The sequence below is a fragment of the Salvelinus alpinus genome, chromosome 7 (genome assembly GCF_045679555.1).
Source record: "Salvelinus alpinus chromosome 7, SLU_Salpinus.1, whole genome shotgun sequence".
Lineage (NCBI taxonomy): Eukaryota > Metazoa > Chordata > Actinopteri > Salmoniformes > Salmonidae > Salvelinus > Salvelinus alpinus.
Genome location: NC_092092.1, coordinates 7,567,575 through 7,593,421, shown reverse-complemented (window position 1 = coordinate 7,593,421; position 25,847 = coordinate 7,567,575). Strand labels below are relative to the sequence as shown.

The following is a 25,847-nucleotide window of genomic DNA, read 5'->3' as shown; positions in this document are numbered from 1 at the left end:
GTGGTGTAAAGCTCGCCGACATTGGACTCTGGAGCAGTGAAAACACGTTTCCAAACACTGGAGTGATGAATCACACTTCACCATCTGGCAGCATACGACGGACACATCTGGGTTTGGCGGATTCCAGGAAAAGGCTACCTGCCCCAATGCATAGTGCCAACTGTAAAATTTGGTGGAGGAGGAATAATGGTCTGGGGCTGTTTTTTATGGTTTGGGCAAGGCCCCTTAGTTCCAATGAAGGGACATCTTAATGGTACAGCATCCAATGACATTCTAGATGATTTTGTGCTTCCAACTTTGTGGCAACAGTTTGGGGAACGCCCTTCCTGTTTGAGCATGACAATGCCCCCGTGTACAAAGCATACAGAAATTGTGTATTGAGATCGGTGTGGAAGTACTTGACTGGCCTGCACAGAGCCCTGACCTCAACCCCATCGAACACCTTTGGGATGAATTGGAATGCCAACTGCGAACCAGGCCTAATCGCCCATAATCAGTGCCTGACCTCACTAATGCTCTTGTGCTGAATGGAAGCAAGTCCCCACAGCAATGTTTCAAAATCAAGTGGATAGCGATCCCAGCAGAGTGGAGGCTGTCATAGCTTCAAAGGGGGGACCAACTCCATATTAATGCCCATGATTATGGAATGAGATTACACGAGCAGCTGTCCACATACTTTTGGTCATGTAGTGTACAGTTGAAGTCGGAAGTTTACATACACCTTAGCCAAATACATTTAAACTCAGTTTTTCACAATACCTGACATTTATTCTTGGTAAAAATGTATTGTCTTAGGTCAGTTAGGATCCCCACTTTATTTTAAGAATGTGAAGTGTCAGAATAATAGTAGAGAGAATTATTTATTTCAGCTTTTATTTCTTTCACCACATTCCCAGTGGGTCAGAAGTTTACATATACTCAATTAGTATTTGGTAGCATTGCCTTTAAATTGTTTAACTGTTTAATTGTTAAAATTTTTGTTTTTGTTGGACATTTCTCCAAAAAAGTACGATCTTTGTCCCCATGTGCAGTTGCAAACTGCTGTCTAGCTTTTTTTATGGCGGTTTTGGAGCAGTGGCTTCTTCCTTGCTGAGCGGCCTTTCAGGTTATGTTGATAAAGGACTCGTTTTACTGTGGACATAGATACTTTTGTACCTGTTTCCTCCAGCATCTGCACAAGGTCCTTTGCTGTTGTTCTGGGATGGATTTTCAGTACATTCATCTCTAAGAGACAGAATGCGTCTCCTTCCTGAGCGGTATGACGGCTGCGTGGTCGCATGGTGAAATACATCCACAGGACCACCTCCAATTGACTCAAATTATGTCAATTAGACCATCAGAAGCTTCTAAAGGCACAGTCAACCTAGTGTATGTAAACTTCTGATCCACTGGAATTGTGATACAGTGAATTATAAGTGAAATAATCTGTCTGTAAACAATTGTTGGAAAAATGACTTGTGTCATGCACAAAGTAGATGTCCTAACCGACTTGCCAAAACTATAGTTTGTTAACAAGAAATTTGTGAAGTGGGTTAAAAACTAGTTTTAATGACTCCAACCTAAGTGTATGTAAACTTTCGACTTCAACTATATATATACAGTTCAGTAGTATGTCTAGTTTAATTCAAGTTACTCAGGAACAACAAATACCTTATTTCTCCAATATCATGTCTGTGAATTAGATTTAATGAGAAAAGCAGTGAAGTACCGTAATGCAGCAACTACCCTTTAACTTGTTTCACTTAATCTGTGAGTGACAGCTACCACCACCACCACTACCACTACTAAAACCACAACTACCACCACCACCACTACCACTACCACCACTAACACTACCACCACTACCACTACCACTACTAAAACTACAACTACCACCACCCCCACTACCACTACTACCACTACCACTACCACCACCACCACCACTATCACTACCACCACTACCACTACTAAAACCACAACTAACACCACCCCCACTAACACTACCTCTACCACCACTACCACTACCACCACTACCACTACCACCACTAACACTACCACTACCACCACTACCACTACTAAAACCACAACTACCACCACGAATACTACCACCACCACCACTACCACTACCATCACCACTACCACCACTACCACCACCACAACTACCACCACTACCACCACGAATACTACCACCACTACCACCAGTACCACTACCACTACCACCACCACCACCACTACCACCACTACCACCACCACAACTACCACCACTACCACCACGAATACTACCACCACTACCACTACTACCACCACTACCACTACCACTACTACCACTACCACCACCACTACCACAACTACCACCACGAATACTACCACCACTAACACTACTAAAACCACCACTACCACCACCACTACCACTACCACCACCACTACCACCACTACTACCACCACCACTACCATCACCACTACCACTACTAAAACCACAACTACCACCACGAATACTACCACTACTACCACTACCACCACCACCACCACCACTACCACCACCACCACTACCACCACTACCACTACCACTACCACCACCACTACCACCACCACCACTACCACCACCACCACTACCACCACCACCACCACCACTACCACCACCACTACGAAAATAAATTTGTGAAGTGGGTTAAAAACTAGTTTTAATGACTCCAACCTAAGTGTATGTACACTTTCGACTTCAACTGTATATATACAGTTCAGTAGTATGTCTAGTTTAATTCAAGTTACTCAGGAACAACAAATACCTTATTTCTCCAATATCATGTCTGTGAATTAGATTTAATGAGAAAAGCAGTGAAGTACCGTAATGCAGCAACTACCCTTTAACTTGTTTCACTTAATCTGTGAGTGACAGCTACCACCACCACCACTACCACTACTAAAACCACAACTACCACCACCACCACTACCACTACCACCACTAACACTACCACCACTACCACTACTAAAACTACAGCTACCACCACCACCACCACTACCACTACAGCCACTTTTACCACTACCACCACCACCACTACCACCACCACTTTCACTACCACCACTACCACTACCCGCACCACCACCACTACCACCACCACCACCACCACCACCACTACCACCACCACTTTTATCACTACCACTACCACCACTACCACCACCACCACCACCACTACCACCACCATCACCACCACCACCACCACCACCACCACTACCACCACTTTTACCACACCACCACCACTTTTACCACTACCACCACTTTTACCACTACAACTAACACAACTATCGCCACCACCAATACCGCCAAAACTACTAACACCACTATCACCACCACTACCACCACACTGCCACCACTACTACTACCACCAATATCACCACCACCACCACCACCACTACCACTACAACCACTACCACCATCACCACCACTAATACTACAACAACCACCACTACCACCACCACTACCACTACTACTACCACTACCACCACCACTACCACGACCACTACCACTACATCTACCACCACTACTTCTACCACCACTACTACCACTACCACTACGCCATCACTTTTATCACTACCACCACCACTACATCCACCACCACTACTACCACCACCACTACCACCACCACCACCACTACATCTACCACCACCACCACCACCACTACCACCACTACATCTACCACCACTACCACTACTACCACTACCACTACTACCACTACCACTACTACCACTACCACTACCACTACCCCTACCACCACCACCACTACATCTACCACCACTACCATCACTACCACCACTACCACCACCATCATCACTACCACCACTACCATCACCACTACTACCACCACCACCACTACCACCACCACCACCACCACCACCACCACCACCACCACCACCACCACCATCACTACCATCACTACCACCACCACTACCACTACCATCACTACCACCACAACCACCACCACTACCACTGCCACCACCATCACTACAACTACCACCATCATCACTACCACCACCACCACCACTACCACCACTACGACCACCACAATTACCACTCCTACCACTACTACCACCATCACAACAATTACCACTACTACCACCACCACAACAATTACCACTACTACCACTACCACCACTACCACTACTACCACTACTACCACTACCCCTACTCACCTGGTCAAACAGGTAAACGGTGACGTCATCAAAAAAGGACACCACTTTCTTCTTGCGTTCCAGCAGGTCATCGGCGAGCAACTCGGCGGTGAGCGGGGTGGGCATCTTCAGTAGACTACGTAGGTTATGAGCATCGCTGCAGTCGCTCACCACAATCGGTACAGCATGGTTCTCCTCCCCGCTCTCCTCCCCTCCACTCTGCTCCCCCTGAACACTGTAACTGCTCAGCTCCTCGTCTGACTCACTGTCATCGAAGTCACCATCTCCGTCCTCCTCGTCTGCCTCCCCCCCATCCATGGGCAACTGCCGGCCCAGAGGGGGAGTCATCGGGGGGAGAGGAGGAGAAGGGGTGGAGGGAGGGGGAGGAGAGGAGAGAGGAGGGGTGGAGGGAGGGGGAGGAGAGAAGGAGAAGCGTCGACGCCGTGCGGGAGGACTGTTCTCTTCGTCATTATCGTCCTTCTCGAGGGTCTCTGGCATTTTGGTAAATGCTTCTTCTAGGACGTCTGCTGTTTCTAAGGCTTCAGATGAGTCCTCCATGTCCCTTTGCTCTCCTTCATCCTCTTCCTCCTTGGTACCAGAGTTGGTTTCAGTGCTCCTCTGGAGTTCACCCAGGGCTTCCTCCATAGCCCCCACCACCTCTGCAGCCCAGTCTCCCAGAGAAGAGGGTTTCTCCTGGGTAGGCCATCCTTCTGACCCTGCCTCTACTTCTCCAGAGAGAATGGAGGCCAGCTCTAGCTCTAGCCCCAGCTCTAGCCCTTCATCCTGGGTGCACTCTTCTGTCAGGCATCCTTCCATCTCTGGGTCTTCACTCTCCTCCAGAAGAAGAGCTGAGGTCTCCACTCTCTCCTCTTCTTCCTCCTCTATCTGAAGAGGGCTGAGTTCCCTCTTCTCTGTCAGTCTCTCTTCCACTTCTCCCTCCCCTTCCTCCTCCTCTATCTGAAGAGGGTTGAGTTCCCTCTTCTCTGTCAGCCTCTCTTCCACTTCTCCCTCCTCTTCTTCATCCTCTATCTGAAGAGGGCTGAGTTCCCTCTTCTCTGTCAGCCTCTCTTCCACTTCTCCCTCCTCCACTTCTACATTTTCGTCACCCCCCTCATCCCTGGAAAGACGTTCGTTCTCATTGTCAGAGAAGTAGGCAGAGTCCCTGTAAGGGTTCTTCTCACTGAGTGGGGTCAGACCCTTCTCTTTGTCTGTGGTCTGTGAGGCTGCTAGAAGCACATCTTCATCCAGGGTCGGTTCATCCTCATCATCCAGTGGGGCCACCTCAGCCTCCTCCCCCCCCTCCTCCCCCTCCTCATCCAGGCTGGTGTCCAGGACAGACTCCCCCAGTGGCTGGGTGAATGTCTCATGGCCCCGAGGCTCGTTGTGGGGCTCCTTGGGGACGAACTCTGGGCTCTCATTGTTCTCTGTGTCGTACCCGCTGTCCATTGCTTTGGGGGAGGAGCTAGATGGGTGGGAGGAGCTGGAGGAGGGGCTGAAAGCTTTGCAGGTGGAGCCGACTGCTGAAGGTATCAGGTCCATGGAGGCCATGGAATTGGGGGTTCCCACCTGCTTCTGCAGGGACTTGAGGGGACGGGCCAGGGGAGGGGAGGCGTTAGGGTCCCCAACCGACGTCTCGTCAGCGAAGATCTCTGAGGTCGAGTCGGTGATGTCATCATCTTCATCGTCGTCGGTGTAGCAGTCGGAGATGTCCACTAGACTAATGCTGGAGCAGTTCTCTCTGTCTAAGCCGCTGTCTAACGTATGGCTCAGCTCTGACTCTTGCTCGACCATGGGGACTAGGTCAGGAACATTCACTGAGGAGAGGGTCAGAATCTTAGTCGGAGTCACACCCTCTGGTTTAGGGTCTGTGAGAACCCCTTTGTCTTCCGTACTAACCTCTTCCTTATGGTCTATTGAAAGGGTATCGTCCATAGTGATGTCAACATATTGCCCAGAGTGGTTTAGAGGGGTTGTGCTGGTCTTAGTGTTGTGCGTTAGGATTGGTTTAGGACCTCCCGGTGCTGGCGACAGATTCACACTCTCTTCCTCGTTGTTGGGTATCTCTACAATCTTATTGCTGTAGTCGTCCCGTGTGTAGTTCCGCACCACTAAGCCTGTGAGGGGGTCGACGAAATGAGAGTGGCAGCACTCGATGGGTTGCGGCTCTACCTCCCTCTCCCCCTCCCCCTCGTGGCACAAATAGATGTAGGCATTACAGGCGTCCCCTGAAGTGACCAGGGCATGATGGTTCCCCAGGACTAGACAGCCGCTGTCATTAGCCGAAGCCGCTGTAGCCTCCACGTAGTCTATGGGTTTAACTGCAGCAGAGACAGAGGAGCGGAAGGTCAGGCAGTGCTCTTCAGGCCATGAGTCCTCTATGTCGGTAGTGGGCATAGAGTAGTGGAAGTCTTCATAGGGATCCTGTAGTTGTCTACAGCCAGCCTGTCCACTACGGCCAAGGCTTAGACCCAGGCCTAGACTGTTGTCATTAGCGGAGGGGTTGGAGAGGTTACTACTGCTTCTCCTCAGCCTCTCTGAGAATATATCCTCCTCTTCTTCATCCGGGTCGCTGTCCCGGTGACAAATGAAGAGGGCTTCTTCCGACGCCATAGTGATGCTGACTGAGTGGCCGTGGTCTGGCATGGTCGGCATGGTTGTCCTCAGAGAACCCATCGTGTCATAGTAGCCGCCAGTGACGCTACTCCCCCCGATGATGGAGCCTGTGCCCTGGGGTGTCTCCAAGTAGGGGTCGCCTACCCCAAAAGGAGGACCACCATCCTGGAGATGGGTGCTGATGGAGGGAGATATCCCCAGAGGGTTGTCCAGTTCTCCCAGGGCCTGACGCAGGCTACGGGACCCCCAGCTCTCCAGATGGGGCTTGGGGTGAGAGTGTTCCCGCCCCATCAGGTAATGCTGGTCCATCCCCAGACCCATGTGGTGGCCAATGCCCATGGGAGGTGAGTGTTCGTAGTAGTACCCCCCGTCCCGGTCCTTGTAGGAGACGTAGTGACCAGCCTCCCATGGTCTCAGGGGGCTGGAGTCAGAGACATGGGGCTCCATTGTCAGGGAGATGTCCGAGTCATACGCTCCAACACCCCTATCTTTACAGACGTCTGCTGACCAGTAGGAGTCTACAGGTTTGGAGTGGGCCTGGGGGGGACCCATCCCCATCATACACTCCCCTGAGTCTGCACTGCCACTGCCGGTCAGGAAGCTCCCGTGGCTGCCCTGGTAGTCTGGGCTGTAGGAGCACATGGTGTAGTCAGGCTCCTCCATGCGGATGTAGTACTCAGAGCTCACTGAAGGACTACGGGCGCTGAGCACCGGCACCATCCCGACCCCAGAAACATGCATCGTCTTGTGCTCATAGTAGGAAGGGGACACTCCCAGAGTGAGACCCTCCATCTCCACCCCACCACTGTCCCCCACCATTCCACCTGGGTAGTATAGGTCCTGACAGTGGTGGTTGACGACCCCCAGGGTACCGCTGGAGGATGAGGCAGCGTGGTGGTAAGGCTGCTCCGCCCCGATCCCCGCCTGGGTCTGCTCCCACTTGTACTGGAAGTTCAGACCGTGGCTGGTCTCTGTCACGGTCAGTATATCATCTCCTGATTCGCTGTGGTAACCGTCACATCCAGAAAACTGCTCCAGCAGAGGGAAGGAGGAGGGGAGGTCTGGAGACAGACAGACAGACAGACAGACAGACAGACAGACAGACAGACAGACAGACAGACAGACAGATACTTTGTTAATTCCCAAGGGGACATTTTACATCAAACAGCAGCAGAGCTTAATGGGAAATTGTACCGCTGCTCTTTCTCTGTAATATCCATTAATATGTTATTAACATACTGTATAATGTGTCGTAAAAATCTAGAATATTCTCAGTACAAATATCAGCATTTCTGCATCTCACCAGTAGAAACGGGCCATCTACTTTTCCTGGTTGTAAGCAAACTACACTATCCAAGAATTCATAGCACCTTCAAGGGTGGGAACCACAATTGGACAAGGAAGTAGGGCTCCCGTCAGGCTGTGGTCTTTACAAAGCCAGGGATAATACTAGACCCAGATATCCTGTAATGTCCTTGTATAGAGGGACATCATGGAGACCAGTTCAATGGCTCTCTTGAACAAGGACAACCATATCTACTCATCCTAGCGTGATCGTACAATTGGCAAAACACCATTTTTTTGTATCAGGCAGCAGGCTCAATCAACCGATGATGTCATTGGGTGAAGACTCCTGGCGCGAAAATAAAAACAAATACTGCTATAGTGCATAATTACTCCTGAAACACCCACTCATCAGTCAAAATGATGTAGGGCGACTGGAAAAACACCCGTAACAGTGACCAGCGGTGAAGTTTCCCTTTAATAAACTAAAGTGATACTGAAAAGAGCAAATTCTGTTTTCTTCTGAGACACACAAATGTGTGCGAGACAAAAAAAACACAGAACACAAAGTAGGCATGAGCCATAAAAAGTGGCCTGAACATGACGTACCAGAAGCCAGGGCTCCGGCGCCGTGATGAAGGCTGCTGCTGCTTTGGCCGGCGTTGGGGTTGGGACGCAGGGAGTTCCAGCGTCTCTCAAAGTCCTCCTCGGCCTCACTGGCCCCCTTGGCACACAGGTAGCTGAGTAACAGGTGGACCTCCTCTGTATTGGGCCTCTGGTCTGGTTGGAGCCAGCAGAACTGCATCACCTCATACCTGGTGACAAGAGGGCACACGCACCACAATAACCCTTACAACAATCATGTAGGAAGATATAATGAACCACAAATTAATCTATCAGCTGTGGCCAACAGTTGTGCATTTTGGAATAGGGTTCCATTTGGGAATAGGGTTCCATTTAGGAATAGGGTTCCATTTAGGAATAGGGTTCCATTTGGGAATAGGGTTCCATTTAGGAATAGGGTTCTATTTAGGAATAGGGTTCCATTTGGGAATAGGGTTCCATTTAGGAATAGGGTTCCATTTGGGAATAGGGTTCCATTTGGGAATCGGGTTCCATTTAGGAATAGGGTTCCATTTGGGAATAGGGTTCCATTTGGGAATCGGGTTCCATTTAGGAATAGGGTTCCATTTGGGAATAGGGTTCCATTTAGGAATAGGGTTCCATTTGGGAATAGGGTTCCATTTAGGAATAGGGTTCCATTCTACACCTGCATTGCTTGCTATTTGGGGTTTTAGGCTGGGTTTCTGTACAGCACTTTGAGATATCAGCTGATGTAAAAAGGGCTATATAAATACATTTGATTTGGGATGCAAATGAAATGTGAAGAAAATGAAAACCAGCACACAGCATCTGCTTTTGTATTGATGGGGGAGATGAGGAATCAAGCAGATTCTTATCCTATGAGAGATGGGTTTTAATTACCTCCCCCATCTTCAGAGATAACGAGATTGGATCCATTTTGTTTTTTTGTTTTACGCATCATCACACCAGTCATATTTATGTATGCGCACCCTATTCTCTATTTAGTTTGCTACTTTTGACCAGAGCCATGTGCTCTGGATAGGGAACACAGCACCATTTGGGACACAGCATATGATGTCTGACTCACTGAGCCACTAGAATGAGAAGATATTGATGGGACATAGAGCGAGAGCCACAGATTACTTATTAAGGTTTAGAACGAGAACAGGTGAGATTGTTTGTGTTGTTGTGTGTGTGTGTGTGTGTGCCCCTGTGTTGCTCCCTTGTGTGTGTGTGTGTGTGCGTGTGCGTACGTGCGTGACTTACCAGCGCTCTGCCAAGGGTATTTTGAGCAGGGGCTTGGGCAGTCTGAGCTGCTGTTCCCTCACGGCGTAGGTTAACACCTGTCTGTCAGAGTAGTGTCTGTACGGCTGGTTCCCCAACTCAAATAACTCCCAGATAGTAACCCCCAGAGACCTGAGAGAGAACAGAAAGACCACAGAAACCCACTCAACATCACACTATAGAATCACGGAGAAGAACAACACGTGAAGCATAACCACCAATATTTATTGGGAAAAACATTTGGCAAATATATCTGCGTGGTTCACAGAACGACAGAAAGGACACAAGATCAGAGTGGATTTACAGAGTGGTTTAAATGGACACGTCAAATCAGATTTATGATTACCCAATAACTCAGCCTTATTTTGACCAATCCATTAGCCTCCCCAAAAAAAATATCCTTTGTCAACGATAAAAAATAAAAAATAAGAATAACAATAGGTTTTGCTGTGAACCCCTAATTATGTTCACATATTTTATGGTGTCGGTTTCTAGATAGGAACAGTTTTCCGGATACAGATTCAGCCAAGTCCTAGACTAAAAAGCATTGAGGTTATTCATAGTCCAGGATTTGGCTGAATGTCAGGGAAACTGGCCCATAGGGGTGAACTTGTCATACTAGATAATTGGGTTCTGAATGCTATCTCTACCATGATCCCCGAATGCTATCTCTACCAAGTTCCATGCTCTACCAACTGAGCTCTCTCCACCAGAACGTTGCCATGGACTACCTATACTGATTGATTGATTAAATCATTCATTACCAGACGTTGCTCTGTTTGCTCTGGTCCACCACCAGAAGGTTGCCATGGACTTCATCTATGAGTTCTGGAGCGATCCAACGCAGAGGCACGTACATCTGGTCTGATGTCTCAAAGTAGTCCTCTTTGTACTTGTTGTGTGACAGGCCGTAGTCTCCGATCTTCACTGTGACATCAGCGGTCAGCAGGCAGTTTCTCAGGGCCAGGTCACTGCAGGGAAGACAGAGAACACATTAGTACATTAGAGGATAACTGATTGATGTCTATGCATAACGGTCAAGTTATCATGGTGAGACCACGCATGGGCAGCCTGACATGTTCAATACTGTACTAAAAGTCTTACAGAAATTCAGTCAATAAATGTCGTACATCGTTACTTATCAATTCAAACCATTTCTAATAATGATATATGTCATTTAGCAGACACAACTTACAATCATCCGTACATACATTTTACATATCGGCAGCCCTGGGAGTCAACCCTACTATCCTGGCATAGCAACCACCTACCAATTCAACCATACGAGACCTCATTCCTCATTAAGTGGATGTTGTAGACATCAGTGACAGGAAGAGCAGGGGTCACTCTGGAGAGAAGGGGTCCCCCCCCTGCAACAAAATCACTGATGCTGGAGTCTATGACGAGGCACTCAGGCAGCACCAGGATATTGTTACAGGAAGAAACCAACAGGAACCAGGAAGAAGAGCCAACCAATCACAGCTGCAGGATTCTGGTAAACTAGCGTCAACCCAGCCATTATAGGTTTCTCCTCCAGAAGGAGAATACGGTGACTACTGGGTACCAGTCGTCAGGGTAATATCAGTATCATACAATGCCATTGAGGGGTTTGTAGTATAACAAGTACAACTTGTGTCTGTGTCCATGTAACTGTATATATATACAGTGCCTTCGGAAAGTATTCAGACCCTTTGACTTTTTCCACATTTTGTTACGTTACAGCCTTATTCTAAAATTGAACAAATATTTTTTTCCCTCATCAATCTACACACAATACCCTATAATGACAAAGCAAAAACTTAAATATCACATTTACGTTAAGTATTCAGACCCTTTATTCAGTACTTTGTTGAAGCACCTTTGGCAGCGATTACAGCATCGAGAGTTTTTGGGTATGGCACTACAAGCTTGGCACACCTATATTTGGGGAGTTTCTCCCATTCTTCTCAGCAGATCCTCTCAAGCTCTGTCAGGTTGGATGGGGAGCATTGATGCATAGCTATTTTCAGGTCTCTCTAGAGATGTTCGATCGGGTTCAAGTCCAGGCTCTGGCTGGGCCACTCAAGGACATTCAGAGACTTGTCCCCCGAAGCCACTCCTGTGTTGTCTTGGCTGTGTGCTTAGGGTCATTGTCCTGTTGGAAGGTGAACCTTTGCCCCAGTTTAAGGTCCTGAGCGCTCTGGAGCAGGTTTTCATCAAGGATCTCGCTGTTCTTTGCGGCAATCATCTTTGCCTCGAACCTGACTAGTCCCCCAGTTCCTGCCTCTGAAAAACATCTCCACAGCATGATGCTGCCAACACCAACGCCAGGTTTCCTCCAGACGTGATTCTTGGTATTCAAATAGTTCAGTCTTTGTTTCATCAGACCAGAGAATCTTGTTTCTCATGGTCTGAGAGTCTTTAGGTGCCTTTTGGCAAACTCCAATAGGGCTATCATGTGCCTTTTGCTGAGGAGTGGCTTCCGACTGGCCACTCTACCATAAAGGCAAGATTGGTGGAGTGCTACAGAGATGGTTGTCCTTCTGGGAGATTCTCCCAGAAGGACAACTTTTAATGTTGCAGAAATATTTTGGTACCCTTCCCCAGATCTGTGCCTTGACCTCATGGCTTGGTTTTTGCTCTGACATGCACTGTCAACTGTGGTACCTTATAAAGACAGGTGTGTGCCTTTCCAAATCATGTCCAATCAATTGAATTTACCACAGGTGGACTCCAATGAAGTTGTAGAAACATGTCAGGGATGGTCAATGGAAACAGAATGCACCTGAGCCCAAATTTCAAGTATCATAGCAAATGGTCTGAATACTTATGTAAATAATGTATTTCTGTTTTCCTTTTTAATACATTTGCTAAACTTTTTTCACTTTGTCATTATGGGGTATTGTGTGTAGATTGCTGATGATATTTTAAAATTATGTTTAATCCATTTTAGAATAACGTAAAAAATATTTGGAAAAAGTCAAGGCGTCTGAATACTTTCAGAAGTCACTGTATATATACCAAGGATAAGGGCCAGAACTAAAATAAGTCTCTGACTTCCTGGTCACGTTTTCTGTATGTACATTGTGTGTATGTATGTTGTTGTTTTACTGATGAATGAAAATCAATCAATCAATCAATCGACAGATAGTGGCAGAGACAGATAGAGGGAGTGACACACACCTGTGTATGAAGTTGTGTTTGTGCAGGTGCAAGAGTCCTGAGGCGATCTCACAGGCCATCCTCTGCAGGATCAGGGGTTCAGGGGTCATTGTGTCTGCAGCCCGACAGCTCCGCAGGTACCCTTTCACATCACCCTGGTGACATGAGGAGATATGGTGGAGATCAGAGTTGGGGTCAATTCCATAAAAATTCCAGCCAATTCAGAAAGTAAACAAAATTATAATTCCACAAGTTTACTCATGAAAAAGAATTGAAGAGAATTGGAATGTCAGTGTACTTCCTGAATTGACAAAAATGTAAAGGGGACTGACCCCTTTAAATGGATATATAGTAGAGATACAATAGATATTGACACAGTTATAGTATATAAAGGATGATGCTTACACAAGTAGTTACACTACAATTAGGTCACGAGTTACTGAAGGACTTTATGGAAGTGAAGGTAGTCAACGAGTGAGGTTACAGTTGAAGTCGGAAGTTTACATACACCTTAGCCAAATACATTTAAACTCACAATTCCTGACATTTAATCCTAGAAAAAATTCCCTGTCTAGGTCAGTCACTACTTTGTTTTAAGAATGTGAAATGTCAGAATAATAGTAGAAAGAATGATTTATTTCAGCTTTTATTTCTTTCATCACATTCCCAGTGGGTCAGAAGTTTACATACACTCAATTAGTATTTGGTAGCATTGTCTTTAAATTGTTTAACTTGAGTCAAACGTTTCGGGTAGCTTTCCACAAGCTTCCCACAATAAGTTGGGTGAATTTTGGCCCATTCCTCCTGACAGAGCTGGTGTAACTGAGTCAGGTTTTTAAGCCTCCTTGCTCGCACACGCTTCTTCAGTTCTACCCACAAATGTTCTATAGGATTGAGGTCAGGGCTTTGTGATGGCCACTCCAATACCATGACTTTGTTGTCCTTAAGCCATTTTGCCACAACAACCCATTTGCGACCAAGCTTTAACTTCCTGACTGAGGTATTGAGGTGTTGCTTCAATATATCCACATCATTTTCCATCCTCATGAAGCCATCTATTTTGTGAAGTGCACCAGTCCCTCCTGCAGCAAAGCCCCCCAACAACATGATGCTGCCACACACCCGCGCTTCATTGCTGAGCGGTCTTTCACGTTATGTCGATATAGGACTCATTTTACTGTGGATATAGATACTTTTGTACCTGTTTCCTCCAGCATCTTCACAAGGTCCTTAGCTGTTGTTCTGGGATTGATTTGCACTTTTTGCACCAAAGTACGTTCATCTCTAGGAGACAGAACACGTCTCCTTCCTGAGCGGTATGACGGCTGCGTGGTCCCATGGTGTTTATACTTGCGTATTATTGTTTGTACAGATGAACGTGGTACCTTCTGGCGTTTGGAAATTGCTCCCAAGGATGAACCAGACTTGTGGAGGTCTACAATTTTTTTACGAGGTCTTGGCTGATTTCTTTAGATTTTCCCATGATGTCAAGCAAAGAGGCACTGAGTTTGAAGGTAGGCCTTGAAATACATCCACAGGAACACCTACGATTGACTCAAATAATGTCAAATAGTCTATCAGAAGCTTCTAAAGCCATGACAATTTTCTGTAATTTTCCAAGCTGTTTAAAGGCACAGTCAACTTAGTGTATGTAAACTTCTGACCCACTGGAATTGTGATACAGTGAATTATAAGTGAAATAATCTGTCCGTAAACAATTGTTGGAAAAATGACTTGTGTCATGCACAAAGTAGATGTCCTAACCGACTTGCCAAAACTATAGTTTGTTAACAAGACATTTCTGGAGTGGTTGAAAAACGAGTTTTAATGACTCCAACCTAAGTGTATGTAAACTTACGACTTCAACTGTAGGTTGTCCCGTTTAATTGGTAGAGCATTGCTCTTGCATCGCCACGGTCGTGGGTTCAATTCCCATGGGGGACCAGTATATAAATGTATCTGGATAAGAGTTTCTGCTAAATGAAAAAAATATAGGTCTTCCCTCAGAATGGACACCACATGATCATTTGATTGCCCACTCAGCAAGTAATACAATATCTGGCCACTGGGGGGCAGTTGACTGCATCCAAATATAATCTATCGCACACTAAGTGTTTTACAGCAGGGTTTCCCAAACTGTACGTTTGCTTTTTCGCCCTATCACTACACAGCTGATTCAAATAACCAACTCATCATCACGCTTTGATTAATGAATCAGCTGTGTACTAATAGGGCAAAAATCAAAAACGTGTACCCAGGGTGGGACCCAGGACCGAGTTTAGGAAACCCTGTCTTAAACTGACTACAATGTCTGGAGACAGAGAGACACAGTGGTGAAGTGAGAGTCCAGTCCATGATGATTGTTATACATACTGTACACTGTCTGCAGTGGTCATAGAGAGATACTTCAGCCAGTCCAGCAAGCTACTGGCTGCAATGGCCACAGTCAGATAGTTCTATATACAGTGATGCAATGACAGTCCAATCCAGTCCAGTACTCACCAGAGGGCAGAATTCCATGACCAGCAGGTAGGGGGTGACCTCAGTGCACTGCACCAGGCAATGTAGGAGCGCTGGGTGCTGGAGGGCACTGGAGACGGACGGGCACAATGGCAGAGAGTTAGTGGAGGCACAAAACACTGGCACAATGGCAGAGAGTTAGTGGAGGCACAAAACACTGGCAGAATGGCAGAGTTAGTGGAGGCACAAAACACTGTCAGAATGGTAGAGTTAGTGGAGGCACAAAACACTGTCAGAATGGTAGAGTTAGTGGAGGCACAAAACACTGGCAGAATGGTAGAGTTAGTGGAGGCACAAAACATTGGCAGAATGGTAGAGTTAGTGGAGGCACAAAACACTGTCAGAATGGCAGAGTTAGTGGAGGCACAAAACACTGGCAGAATGGTAGAGTTAGTGGAGGCACAAAACACTGGCAGAATGGCAGAGTTAGTGGAGGCACAAAACACTGGCAGAATGGTAGAGTTAGTGGAGGCACAAAACACTGGCAGAATGGCAGAGTTAGTGGAGGCACAAAACACTGGCAGAATGGCAGAGTTAGTGGAGACACAAAACACTGGCAGAATGGCAGAGTTAGTGGAGGCACAAAACACTGGCAGAATGGCAGAGTTAGTGGAGGCACAAAACACTGGCAGAATGGCAGAGTTAGTGGAGGCACACAACACTGGCAGAATGGCAGAGTTAGTGGAGGCACAAAACACTGGCAGAATGGCAGAGTTAGTGGAGGCACAAAACACTGGCAGAATGGCAGAGTTAGTGGAGGCACAAAACACTGGCAGAATGGCAGAGAGTTGGGTGAAGGCCACGCAGCAGACTGTTAGCCAGCCTGTCAGCTTAGTGGAGTCTGCCACTAGCACAGTCAGCTCAGCTATCCCCATTGAGACCGTGTCTGTGCCTCTATCTAGGTTGGGCAAAACAAAACATGGCAGTGTTCGCCTTAGCAATCTCACTGGAATAAAGACCTCCTCCACTCCTGCCAATATTGAAAGAGATTGTGATATCTCACATTTCAAAATAGGGCTACTTAATGTTAGATCCCTCACTTTCAAGGCAGTTATAGTCAATGAACTAACTAATCACTGATCATAATCTTTATGTGATTGGCCTGACTGAAACATGGCTTAAGCCTGATGAATAGATAGAGACAGGGAAAGTCTGTTCACCGGTATGGCTGGGACTCCTCCAGGAAGTGCATCTGGTCCTGAACGCTGGCACTGGCCTTGAGCTCCTTAACCACCACCTGGGTGGTGCTGAGGCTCGTATTCACCTCCCCCAGGATAACCTGGTATGGGAGCCACACACACACACACAGGGCACACACATGGGAGACACACACACAGACACACACACACACAGGGTACACACATGGGAGACACACACACAGACACACACACACACAGGGTACACACATGGGAGACACACACACAGACATGAGGAGAGATGGGGAGGAATGGAAGATATACACACAAAGTCAAACAGAGAGACAGAGAGACACAAAGAGAGACAGACAGACAGACAGACAGACAGACAGACAGACAGACAGACAGACAGACAGACAGACAGACAGACAGACAGACAGACAGACAGACAGACAGACAGACAGACAGACAGACAGACAGACAGACAGACAGACAGAGACACACGGAGAGACACACGGAGAGACACAGAGAGACAGACAGAAACAAAAAATAATTCCCAAACAGTACACACACATGGAGGTGATGATTGTGGAGGACAAACATGGTTAAGGAGGACACACATGTTCAGGTGAAAGGTGGACAGTCACACAAATGCAAGGAAATAGAGAGATACACAGAGACAGAGAGGCATACACAGGAAATAGAGAGATACACAGAGACAGAGAGGCATACACAGGAAATAGAGAGATACACAGAGACAGAGAGGCATACACAGGAAATAGAGAGATACACAGAGACAGAGAGGCATACACAGGAAATAGAGAGATACACAGAGACAGAGGCATACACAGGAAATAGAGAGATACACAGAGACAGAGAGGCATACACAGGAAATAGAGAGATACACAGAGACAGAGAGGCATACACAGGAAATAGAGAGATACACAGAGACAGAGAGGCATACACAGGAAATAGAGAGATACACAGAGACAGAGAGGCATACACAGGAAATAGAGAGATACACAGAGACAGAGAGGCATACACAGGAAATAGAGAGATACACAGAGAAGCACACACAGGACATGCAGATTCATAAAGAGACCAACAAGAGACAGACCAGGAGATACAGAGACACACAGAGAGGTATACATGCAGTCACAGAGACACACACACACACACGAATGGACATACCCAGTCAAGGTACACAAGTGTGGGGAAAGTGTGTGTGTAAGAGTGTATGAGTGTGAGAAGGAACAGAACAAAGAAACAGAAAGAGGGAGGGAACGAGAGAATGACAAGAATCAGTTATCTAGTGTTACAGTAGCTAATTCCCATCACTCAGAGTAACATGGTTATCTAGTGTTACAGTAGCTAATTCCCATCACTCAGGGTAACATGTTTATCTAGTGTTACAGTAGCTAATTCCCATCACTCAGAGTAACATGGTTATCTAGTGTTACAGTAGCTAATTCCCAACACTCAGAGTAACATGGTTATCTAGTGTTACAGTGGCTAATTCCCATCACTCAGAGTAACATGGTTATCTAGTGTTACAGTAGCTAATTCCCAACACTCAGAGTAACCTGTTCATCTAGTGTTACAGTAGCTCATTCCCATCACTCAGAGTAAGATGTTTATCTAGTGTTACAGTAGCTAATTCCCATCACTCAGAGTAACATGGTTATCTAGTGTTACAGTAGCTAATTCCCATCACTCAGAGTAAGATGTTTATCTAGTGTTACAGTAGCTAATTCCCAGCACTCAGAGTAAGATGGTTATCTAGTGTTACAGTAGCTAATTCCCAACACTCAGAGTAACATGGTTATATAGTGTTACAGTAGCTCATTCCCATCACTCAGAGTAAGATGGCTATCTAGTGTTACAGTAGCTAATTCCCATCACTCAGAGTAAGATGGTTATCTAGTGTTACAGTAGCTAATTCCCATCACTCAGAGTAACATGGTTATCTAGTGTTACAGTAGCTAATTCCCATCACTCAGGGTAACATGTTTATCTAGTGTTACAGTAGCTAATTCCCATCACTCAGAGTAACATGGTTATCTAGTGTTACAGTAGCTAATTCCCAACACTCAGAGTAACCTGTTCATCTAGTGTTACAGTAGCTCATTCCCATCACTCAGAGTAAGATGTTTATCTAGTGTTACAGTAGCTAATTCCCATCACTCAGAGTAACATGGTTATCTAGTGTTACAGTAGCTAATTCCCATCACTCAGAGTAAGATGTTTATCTAGTGTTACAGTAGCTAATTCCCAGCACTCAGAGTAAGATGGTTATCTAGTGTTACAGTAGCTAATTCCCAACACTCAGAGTAACATGGTTATATAGTGTTACAGTAGCTCATTCCCATCACTCAGAGTAAGATGGCTATCTAGTGTTACAGTAGCTAATTCCCATCACTCAGAGTAAGATGGTTATCTAGTGTTACAGTAGCTAATTCCCAACACTCAGAGTAACATGGTTATCTAGTGTTACAGTAGCTAATTCCCATCACTCAGAGTAACATGGTTATCTAGTGTTACAGTAGCTCATTCCCACCACTCAGAGTAAGATGGTTATCTAGTGTTACAGTAGCTAATTCCCAACACTCAGAGTAACATGGTTATCTAGTGTTACAGTAGCTAATTCCCATCACTCAGAGTAACATGGTTATCTAGTGTTACAGTAGCTCATTCCCATCACTCAGAGTAACATGGCTATCTAGTGTTACAGTAGCTAATTCCCATCACTCAGAGTAACATGGTTATCTAGTGTTACAGTAGCTAATTCCCATCACTCAGAGTAACATGTTTATCTAGTGTTACAGTAGCTAATTCCCATCACTCAGAGTAACATGGTTATCTAGTGTTACAGTAGCTAATTCCCATCACTCAGAGTAACATGGTTATCTAGTGTTACAGTAGCTAATTCCCATCACTCAGAGTAAGATGGTTATCTAGTGTTACAGTAGCTAATTCCCACCACTCAGAGTAACATGGTTATCTAGTGTTACAGTAGCTAATTCCCATCACTCAGAGTAACATGGTTATCTAGTGTTACAGTAGCTAATTTCCAACACTCAGAGTAGCATGGTTATCTAGTGTTACAGTAGCTAATTCCCATCACTCAGAGTAAGATGGCTATCTAGTGTTACCGTAGCGAATTCCCATCACTCAGAGTAAGATGGTTATCTAGTGTTACAGTAGCTAATTCCCATCACTCAGAGTAACATGGTTATCTAGTGTTACAGTAGCTAATTCCCATCACTCAGAGTAACATGGTTATCTAGTGTTACAGTAGCTCATTCCCACCACTCAGAGTAAGATGGTTATCTAGTGTTACAGTAGCTCATTCCCACCACTCAGAGTAAGATGGTTATCTAGTGTTACAGTAGCTAATTCCCAACACTCAGAGTAACATGGTTATCTAGTGTTACAGTAGCTAATTCCCATCACTCAGAGTAACATGGTTATCTAGTGTTACAGTAGCTAATTCCCATCACTCAGAGTAACATGGTTATCTAGTGTTACAGTAGCTAATTCCCATCACTCAGAGTAACATGGTTATCTAGTGTTACAGTAGCTAATTCCCATCACTCAGAGTAACATGGTTATCTAGTGTTACAGTAGCTAATTCCCACCACTCAGAGTAACATGGTTATCTAGTGTTACAGTAGCTAATTCCCATCACTCAGAGTAACATGGTTATCTAGTGTTACAGTAGCTAATTCCCATCACTCAGAGTAACATGGTTATCTAGTGTTACAGTAGCTAATTTCCAACACTCAGAGTAACATGGTTATCTAGTGTTACAGTAGCTAATTCCCAACACTCAGAGTAACATGGTTATCTAATAATAAAAACAGAGTGAAATGCTAACTAAAAACTGCTGCATTGTGAGGGCAGGCTACATGGTTCTCTCCCAGTCTTTCCGCGGCGTTCTATACCTGTCTGTACAGCGTTAGTCAGTCAGGCAGGCAGGCAGGCAGGCAGGCAGGCAGGCAGGCAGGCAGGCAGGCAGGCAGGCAGGCAGGCAGACATCAAAGGTTTGTGGATCAGCCCAGCATTACCGATACAGACACACATTCCAGGTAATGTAGCGTGTCGGCCTGTTTAACAGGCTGACTCAAACACACCTAGGATCACAGCTCAGCGCATAACAACCGCGAGCCTGCCGAAGTTGACAGAACATTTCATCTAGCTACCTCTCATAAACCCGTATCGTAGCCTCCAGCAAGGTGAAAATAAACCAAAAGAATTGACAAGAAAAAGTGAGGAGAGAGTGAGTGGTCTTACCTTTCCGAACCAGCCATCGCCGATCTCTTTCAGGTACAGAAGACTCTGTCGGCCGACTTCTGTGGATTTCAGGAGTTGGACTTGAGAGACAGATTTTGAAAAAAAAGAAGAGATTTTAGAGAATGTCCTTAAGACACAAGTATTATTCAGCATTGGTTTTATTTCTGACAATGACTCTCTGATTCCAAGCCTCAGAGAAATGTAATCTGGCCAAATACACACCGCCGTCCTGCGACATGAGGCATCCATCTTGCAATAGGTCGACTATCCTCTGAGACACAATCTTCGCCAGGTTGACTTGTTTTGATATTACATAAAAAATATATATACAGTAAAATCCCAAGGAAAGTATTCCCACAAATCAAAAAATAAATATATGATCGTGTCTCAATGTAATCAAGGTATGAAATCATTGCTCTATTACAATACAATCTGTTTTGGGGGTTTGGTTGTGGTCAAGTTGCAGTATACAAACTATTATAATCATGTTCCGTCACACCGACCATTCACTCCAACAAACATTTCCCCGCAGCTGAATCTAGTTGCCTACCCCTACCCCTACCCCTACCCCTGTGCTCTAAGGTCTCTCTCTTTCAGTCAGTAGCAGAGCCTGGCATCCCAGCCTCAGTCCTCCTGTCCCCTTGCTGCATCCTGACCTATCTGTCAGTAGCACGGTGATGACCTGTGTCCTGCATCTTTCCTCTCCACACACCAGCCTGAGCTCTCTCATTCTCAGCCTGCACTCTCTCCCACTCTCAGCCTGCGCTCTCTCACTCTCAGCCTGAGCTCTCTCATTCTCAGCCTGCGCTCTCTCGCACTCTCAGCCTGCGCTCTCTCACTCTCAGCCTGCGCTCTCTCACTCTCAGCCTGCACTCTCTCACTCTCAGCCTTGGTCATCCTACTCTCAGCATGCGCTCTCTCACTCTCAGCCTGCACTCTCTCACTCTCAGCCTGCACTCTCTCACACCAGCGTGCTCTCTCTCTCACTCTCAGCCTGCACTCTCTCACTCTCAGCCTGCACTCTCCTACTCTCAGCCTTGGTCATCCTACTCTCAGCATGCTCTCTCTCACTCTCAGCCTGCGCTCTCTCACTCTCAGCCTGCGCTCAATCATTCTCAGCCTGCGCTCTCTCACTCTCAGCCTGCGCTCTCTCACTCTCAGCCTGCGCTCTCTCTCACTCTCAGCCTGCGCTCTCTCTCACTCTCAGCATGCACTCTCTCACTCACAGCCTGCGCTCAATTACTCTCAGCCTGCATTCTCTCACTCTCAGCCTGCGCTCAATCACTCTCAGCCTGCGCTCTCTCACTCTCAGCCTGCGCTCTCTCACTCTCAGCCTGCGCTCTCACACTCTCAGCCTGCGTTCTCTCACTCTGAGCCTGCGCTCTCTCACTCTCAGCCTCGGTCCCAAAAACATCCAAATGAGAATGGACTGACGGCAACATTAATCATCTGTCCTTCCCCCTCTCTCATTCCCTCCATCTCTCCATCCCTCTCTCCCCCAGCAACGACTGATGACACTCACAGAGGAGGACAGACATATCTTTTGTAGCAGTGTCACCCCCTTGCTCACCCCCCAGACTGGCCACACAGACCCCTCCCTGTGTGAGGGCCATATCTGACGCCCATGCCCTGTAATGTTCCAGAGGCCAGTCATTCCCTGGGTGGTGGGCGCTCACTCATCCAGAATCTGTTCTAAAGAGAATCCCAGCCATTGTCTGGGTACTAACCCTGGGACTGTATGGTACCAGCAAGAACCAACCACACAGACACACAGACACACAGCCTATTATCTAGCAGCTCTGTGACACAGTGGTGAACAGTGTTGGGAGGTAATGCATTACAAAAATAACCCGTTACATTGTCAGATTACGCATTACTTTTTTCCCCCCAAATTTGGTAATATTATTACAGTTATTTTGTCAAACAATGCATTCTCTTTCAGATTCATTTCTCTAACTGGTGTGTTTCCATGATCCAACTCATTTCCTCATTTTAGTTCTGGAGAATGAACACAAAGGCTGTTTGAAGAAATGATCCATAGAAATGTATCGAAGGTAACACCTCTGATCTTCGCCATTGATCATTTACGTCATTGAGCAGATGCTCTTACCCAGAGCGACTGACAGCAACAGGTGCATACGTTTCCATACCGGTCACTCCCGTGGGAATTGAACTGGCATTGCAAGCACCATGCTCTACCACCTGAGCCACACAGGACTGTATAAAAACACCTAGAGGGTTCTACTGTGTACTCTATACATCTTTTAAGATTTTGAATGAAAAGACAGGAAATCTGTACGTTTGACTTTCAGTATACATTGCTAATTAAGCAGCATTTAATTAACCACGCAAGTCAGCTAAGAACATATTCTTATTGACAATGACGGCCTACTCCGGCCAAACCCAGACGATGCCGGGCCAATTGTGCGCCGCCCTATGGGCCTCCCAATCACGGCCGGTTGAGATAGCCCAGATACGGACCAGCGTGTCTGTAGTGAAGCCTCTAATACTGAGACGCTGTGCCGTAGACCGCTGCGCCACTCGGGAGCCCACTTGTATACTAGAACAGGAAATCAGTGCCAAAGATGAAAGGAGAAACTAGCGATCAAACCTTCTAGGTAGCTCATCTTTGGTTGAGCGCTCGCGACTCGTCTTCCTCCCTTCGACAGATTTCTTGATTTTGTTTATATAACTAGTAATCACATTACTTTCCACACAAAGTAATATTTTAAGGTAACGTGTTACATTAATGTAACTAGTAATATGCAATAACTAATCCCAACACTGGTAACTAATCCCAACACTGGTGGTGAACTGGGCATCTAGTGATAACTGACAATGTAGACTAGAGTTTACGCCATTACTTCTGAAATGGCTTCTAAGAATGGCTTGGAACTTCAACTTCTTAGAACTTAGAACTCGCCTTAGAACGTCTTCAACTCTTCTAGCCATGTACTATCACACCTGATTTAACTAATCAACTGTCCATTAAGCCTTTGATTAGTGGAATCAGGTGTCTTAGTGCTGGGTAGGAACAAAAGCCTGCATAGCCTGTGGTAAAGAACGGACCAAAGAGGACCATAGTAACAGCCATGAGCATATCCATAACACCATACATTCACAGTATTTCCTGTCAATAGTACAATAAAATGACAGCTCTCTCTCTCTCTCTCTCTCTCTGTAACGTTTCTCGTCCTCTTCGTCTGAGGAGTATGAAGGATCGGACCAATATGCAGCGTGGTAAGTGTTCGTCATAATTTTAATAGAAAAACTGAACACTACACAAAATAACAAATGATGAGAAAACGAAACAGATCTACGAGGTGAACAGACACTACACAGAACGAACGACACCTGCCTCTGATTGAGAACCATACTAGGCCATAGAAATATAACACAAAGACATAAAAAAGGACCTAAGGTCAGGACGTCTCTCTCTCTCTCTCTCTCTCTCTCTCTCTCTCTCTCTCTCTCTCTCTCTCTCTCTCTCTCTCTCTCTCTCTCTCTCTCTCTCTCTCTCTCTCTCTCTCTCTCTCTCTCTCTCTCTCTCTCTCTCTCTCTCTCTCTCTCTCTCACAATAAGCATACAGTAGAGGACATGTGCAGGTTGATTGGTCTGTCAGACACTGTCCCTCAACTTATGGCAGGAAGCAATGTAGTGCGCTGCCAACCCACAGCTCTCTGCGTCCTCCCCCAACAGGACGGGTAGCCTATCCTCATCAGAGAGGTCTTTGAAACCTTGAATAAGGGTTTCAAATTTGGGGAAATGACACTCTCTAATTGTTTTACATTTTGTCAGGAAATGCAGCCTTTCCTCTACAGGGAGCCAGGTTTTCCTGTGTCTACCCTTCTCAATGGCAAGGCTGTGCTCACTGAGCCTGTACTTTGTCAAATATTTAGCCACGGTGTACTGTCGATTTAGGGCCAGATAGCACTGCATTTTGTTTCGTGTTTGTGCTTGTGTTTCCCAATAAGCAATGTAATTTGGTTTATCCTGATTGATTGGATGTTCTGGTCCTGAGGCTTCAGTGTGTTAGTAGAACAGGTTTGTGAACTCAGGACCAGTTGGATGAGGGGACTCTTTTTTCTGCTCAGCTCTTGGCATTGCAGGGCTTGGTAATGATATGAGAGGGGGTCACTGTATTTTAGATGTTTCCAAAACTTAATTGCTCCTTTTTGAGTTTTTATTATTAGTGGATATTGGCCTAATTCTGCCCTGCATGCATTGTTTGTAGTTTTCCTCTGGACATGTAGGAGAATCTTACAGAACTCTGCATTCGGTGTTTCAATGGGGTGTTTGTCCCATTTGATGAAATCTTGTTTTGCAAGTGGACCCCACACCTCGCTGCCATAAAGTGCAATTGGTTCAATGACATATTCAATTAGTTTTAGCCAAATTTTAATAGGTATTTCAATTTGAATTGGCTTTTTAATGCCGTAGAATGCCCTGCATGCTTTCTCCCTCAGTTCATTCACTGCCTCATTAAGGTGTCCAGTTGAGCTTATTTTTAAACCTAAGTAATTGTAGTGTGTGCAGTACTCTCTATCTCTCAGTACTCTCTCTCTCTCTCAGTACTCTCTCTCTCAGTACTCTCTCTCTCTCTCTCTCTCAGTACTCTCAGCAGCCACATGGTCTTGTGGTGAGATCATAGGGAGTGGTCAGAGCGGATCGAGGTTCTGACTTCAGCCCCCTAACTGCCCAAGCCCCCCGCCCTTAACCAGCCCTGTTTGTCCCTATAGGCCTCCTAATCAGTACAGAAACACCATACAGCCGTACAGAAAACAACCAACCTACAGAACAGATGTTTTTGTTCTGCATAGGCCTACAGTACCACAACTTGTTCCA

General features: G+C 46.1%; 1 protein-coding gene across 2 annotated transcripts in view; it reads right to left on the bottom strand.

Annotated features, from left to right (window-relative positions):
* LOC139580381 (serine/threonine-protein kinase LMTK1-like) overlaps positions 1 to 25,847 on the bottom strand; it is a 153,720-nt gene that overhangs the window by 8,683 nt on the left and 119,190 nt on the right. Inside the window, exons 1-9 of one of the 2 annotated variants that reach the window (XM_071409001.1) lie at positions 21,225 to 22,691; positions 21,003 to 21,082; positions 16,734 to 16,852; positions 15,556 to 15,643; positions 13,075 to 13,208; positions 10,677 to 10,883; positions 9,895 to 10,044; positions 8,653 to 8,858; positions 4,168 to 7,820 (exon numbers count right to left, since the gene is read on the bottom strand). In XM_071409001.1, the coding sequence (XP_071265102.1) occupies positions 4,168 to 7,820; positions 8,653 to 8,858; positions 9,895 to 10,044; positions 10,677 to 10,883; positions 13,075 to 13,208; positions 15,556 to 15,643; positions 16,734 to 16,852; positions 21,003 to 21,082; positions 21,225 to 21,240 (4,653 nt within the window). In that variant the 5' untranslated portion in view covers positions 21,241 to 22,691. Of the gene's footprint in view, positions 1 to 4,167; positions 7,821 to 8,652; positions 8,859 to 9,894; positions 10,045 to 10,676; positions 10,884 to 13,074; positions 13,209 to 15,555; positions 15,644 to 16,733; positions 16,853 to 21,002; positions 21,083 to 21,224; positions 22,692 to 25,847 lie in introns of those variants that run through there. The other variant, XM_071409000.1, reaches the window with a different exon arrangement.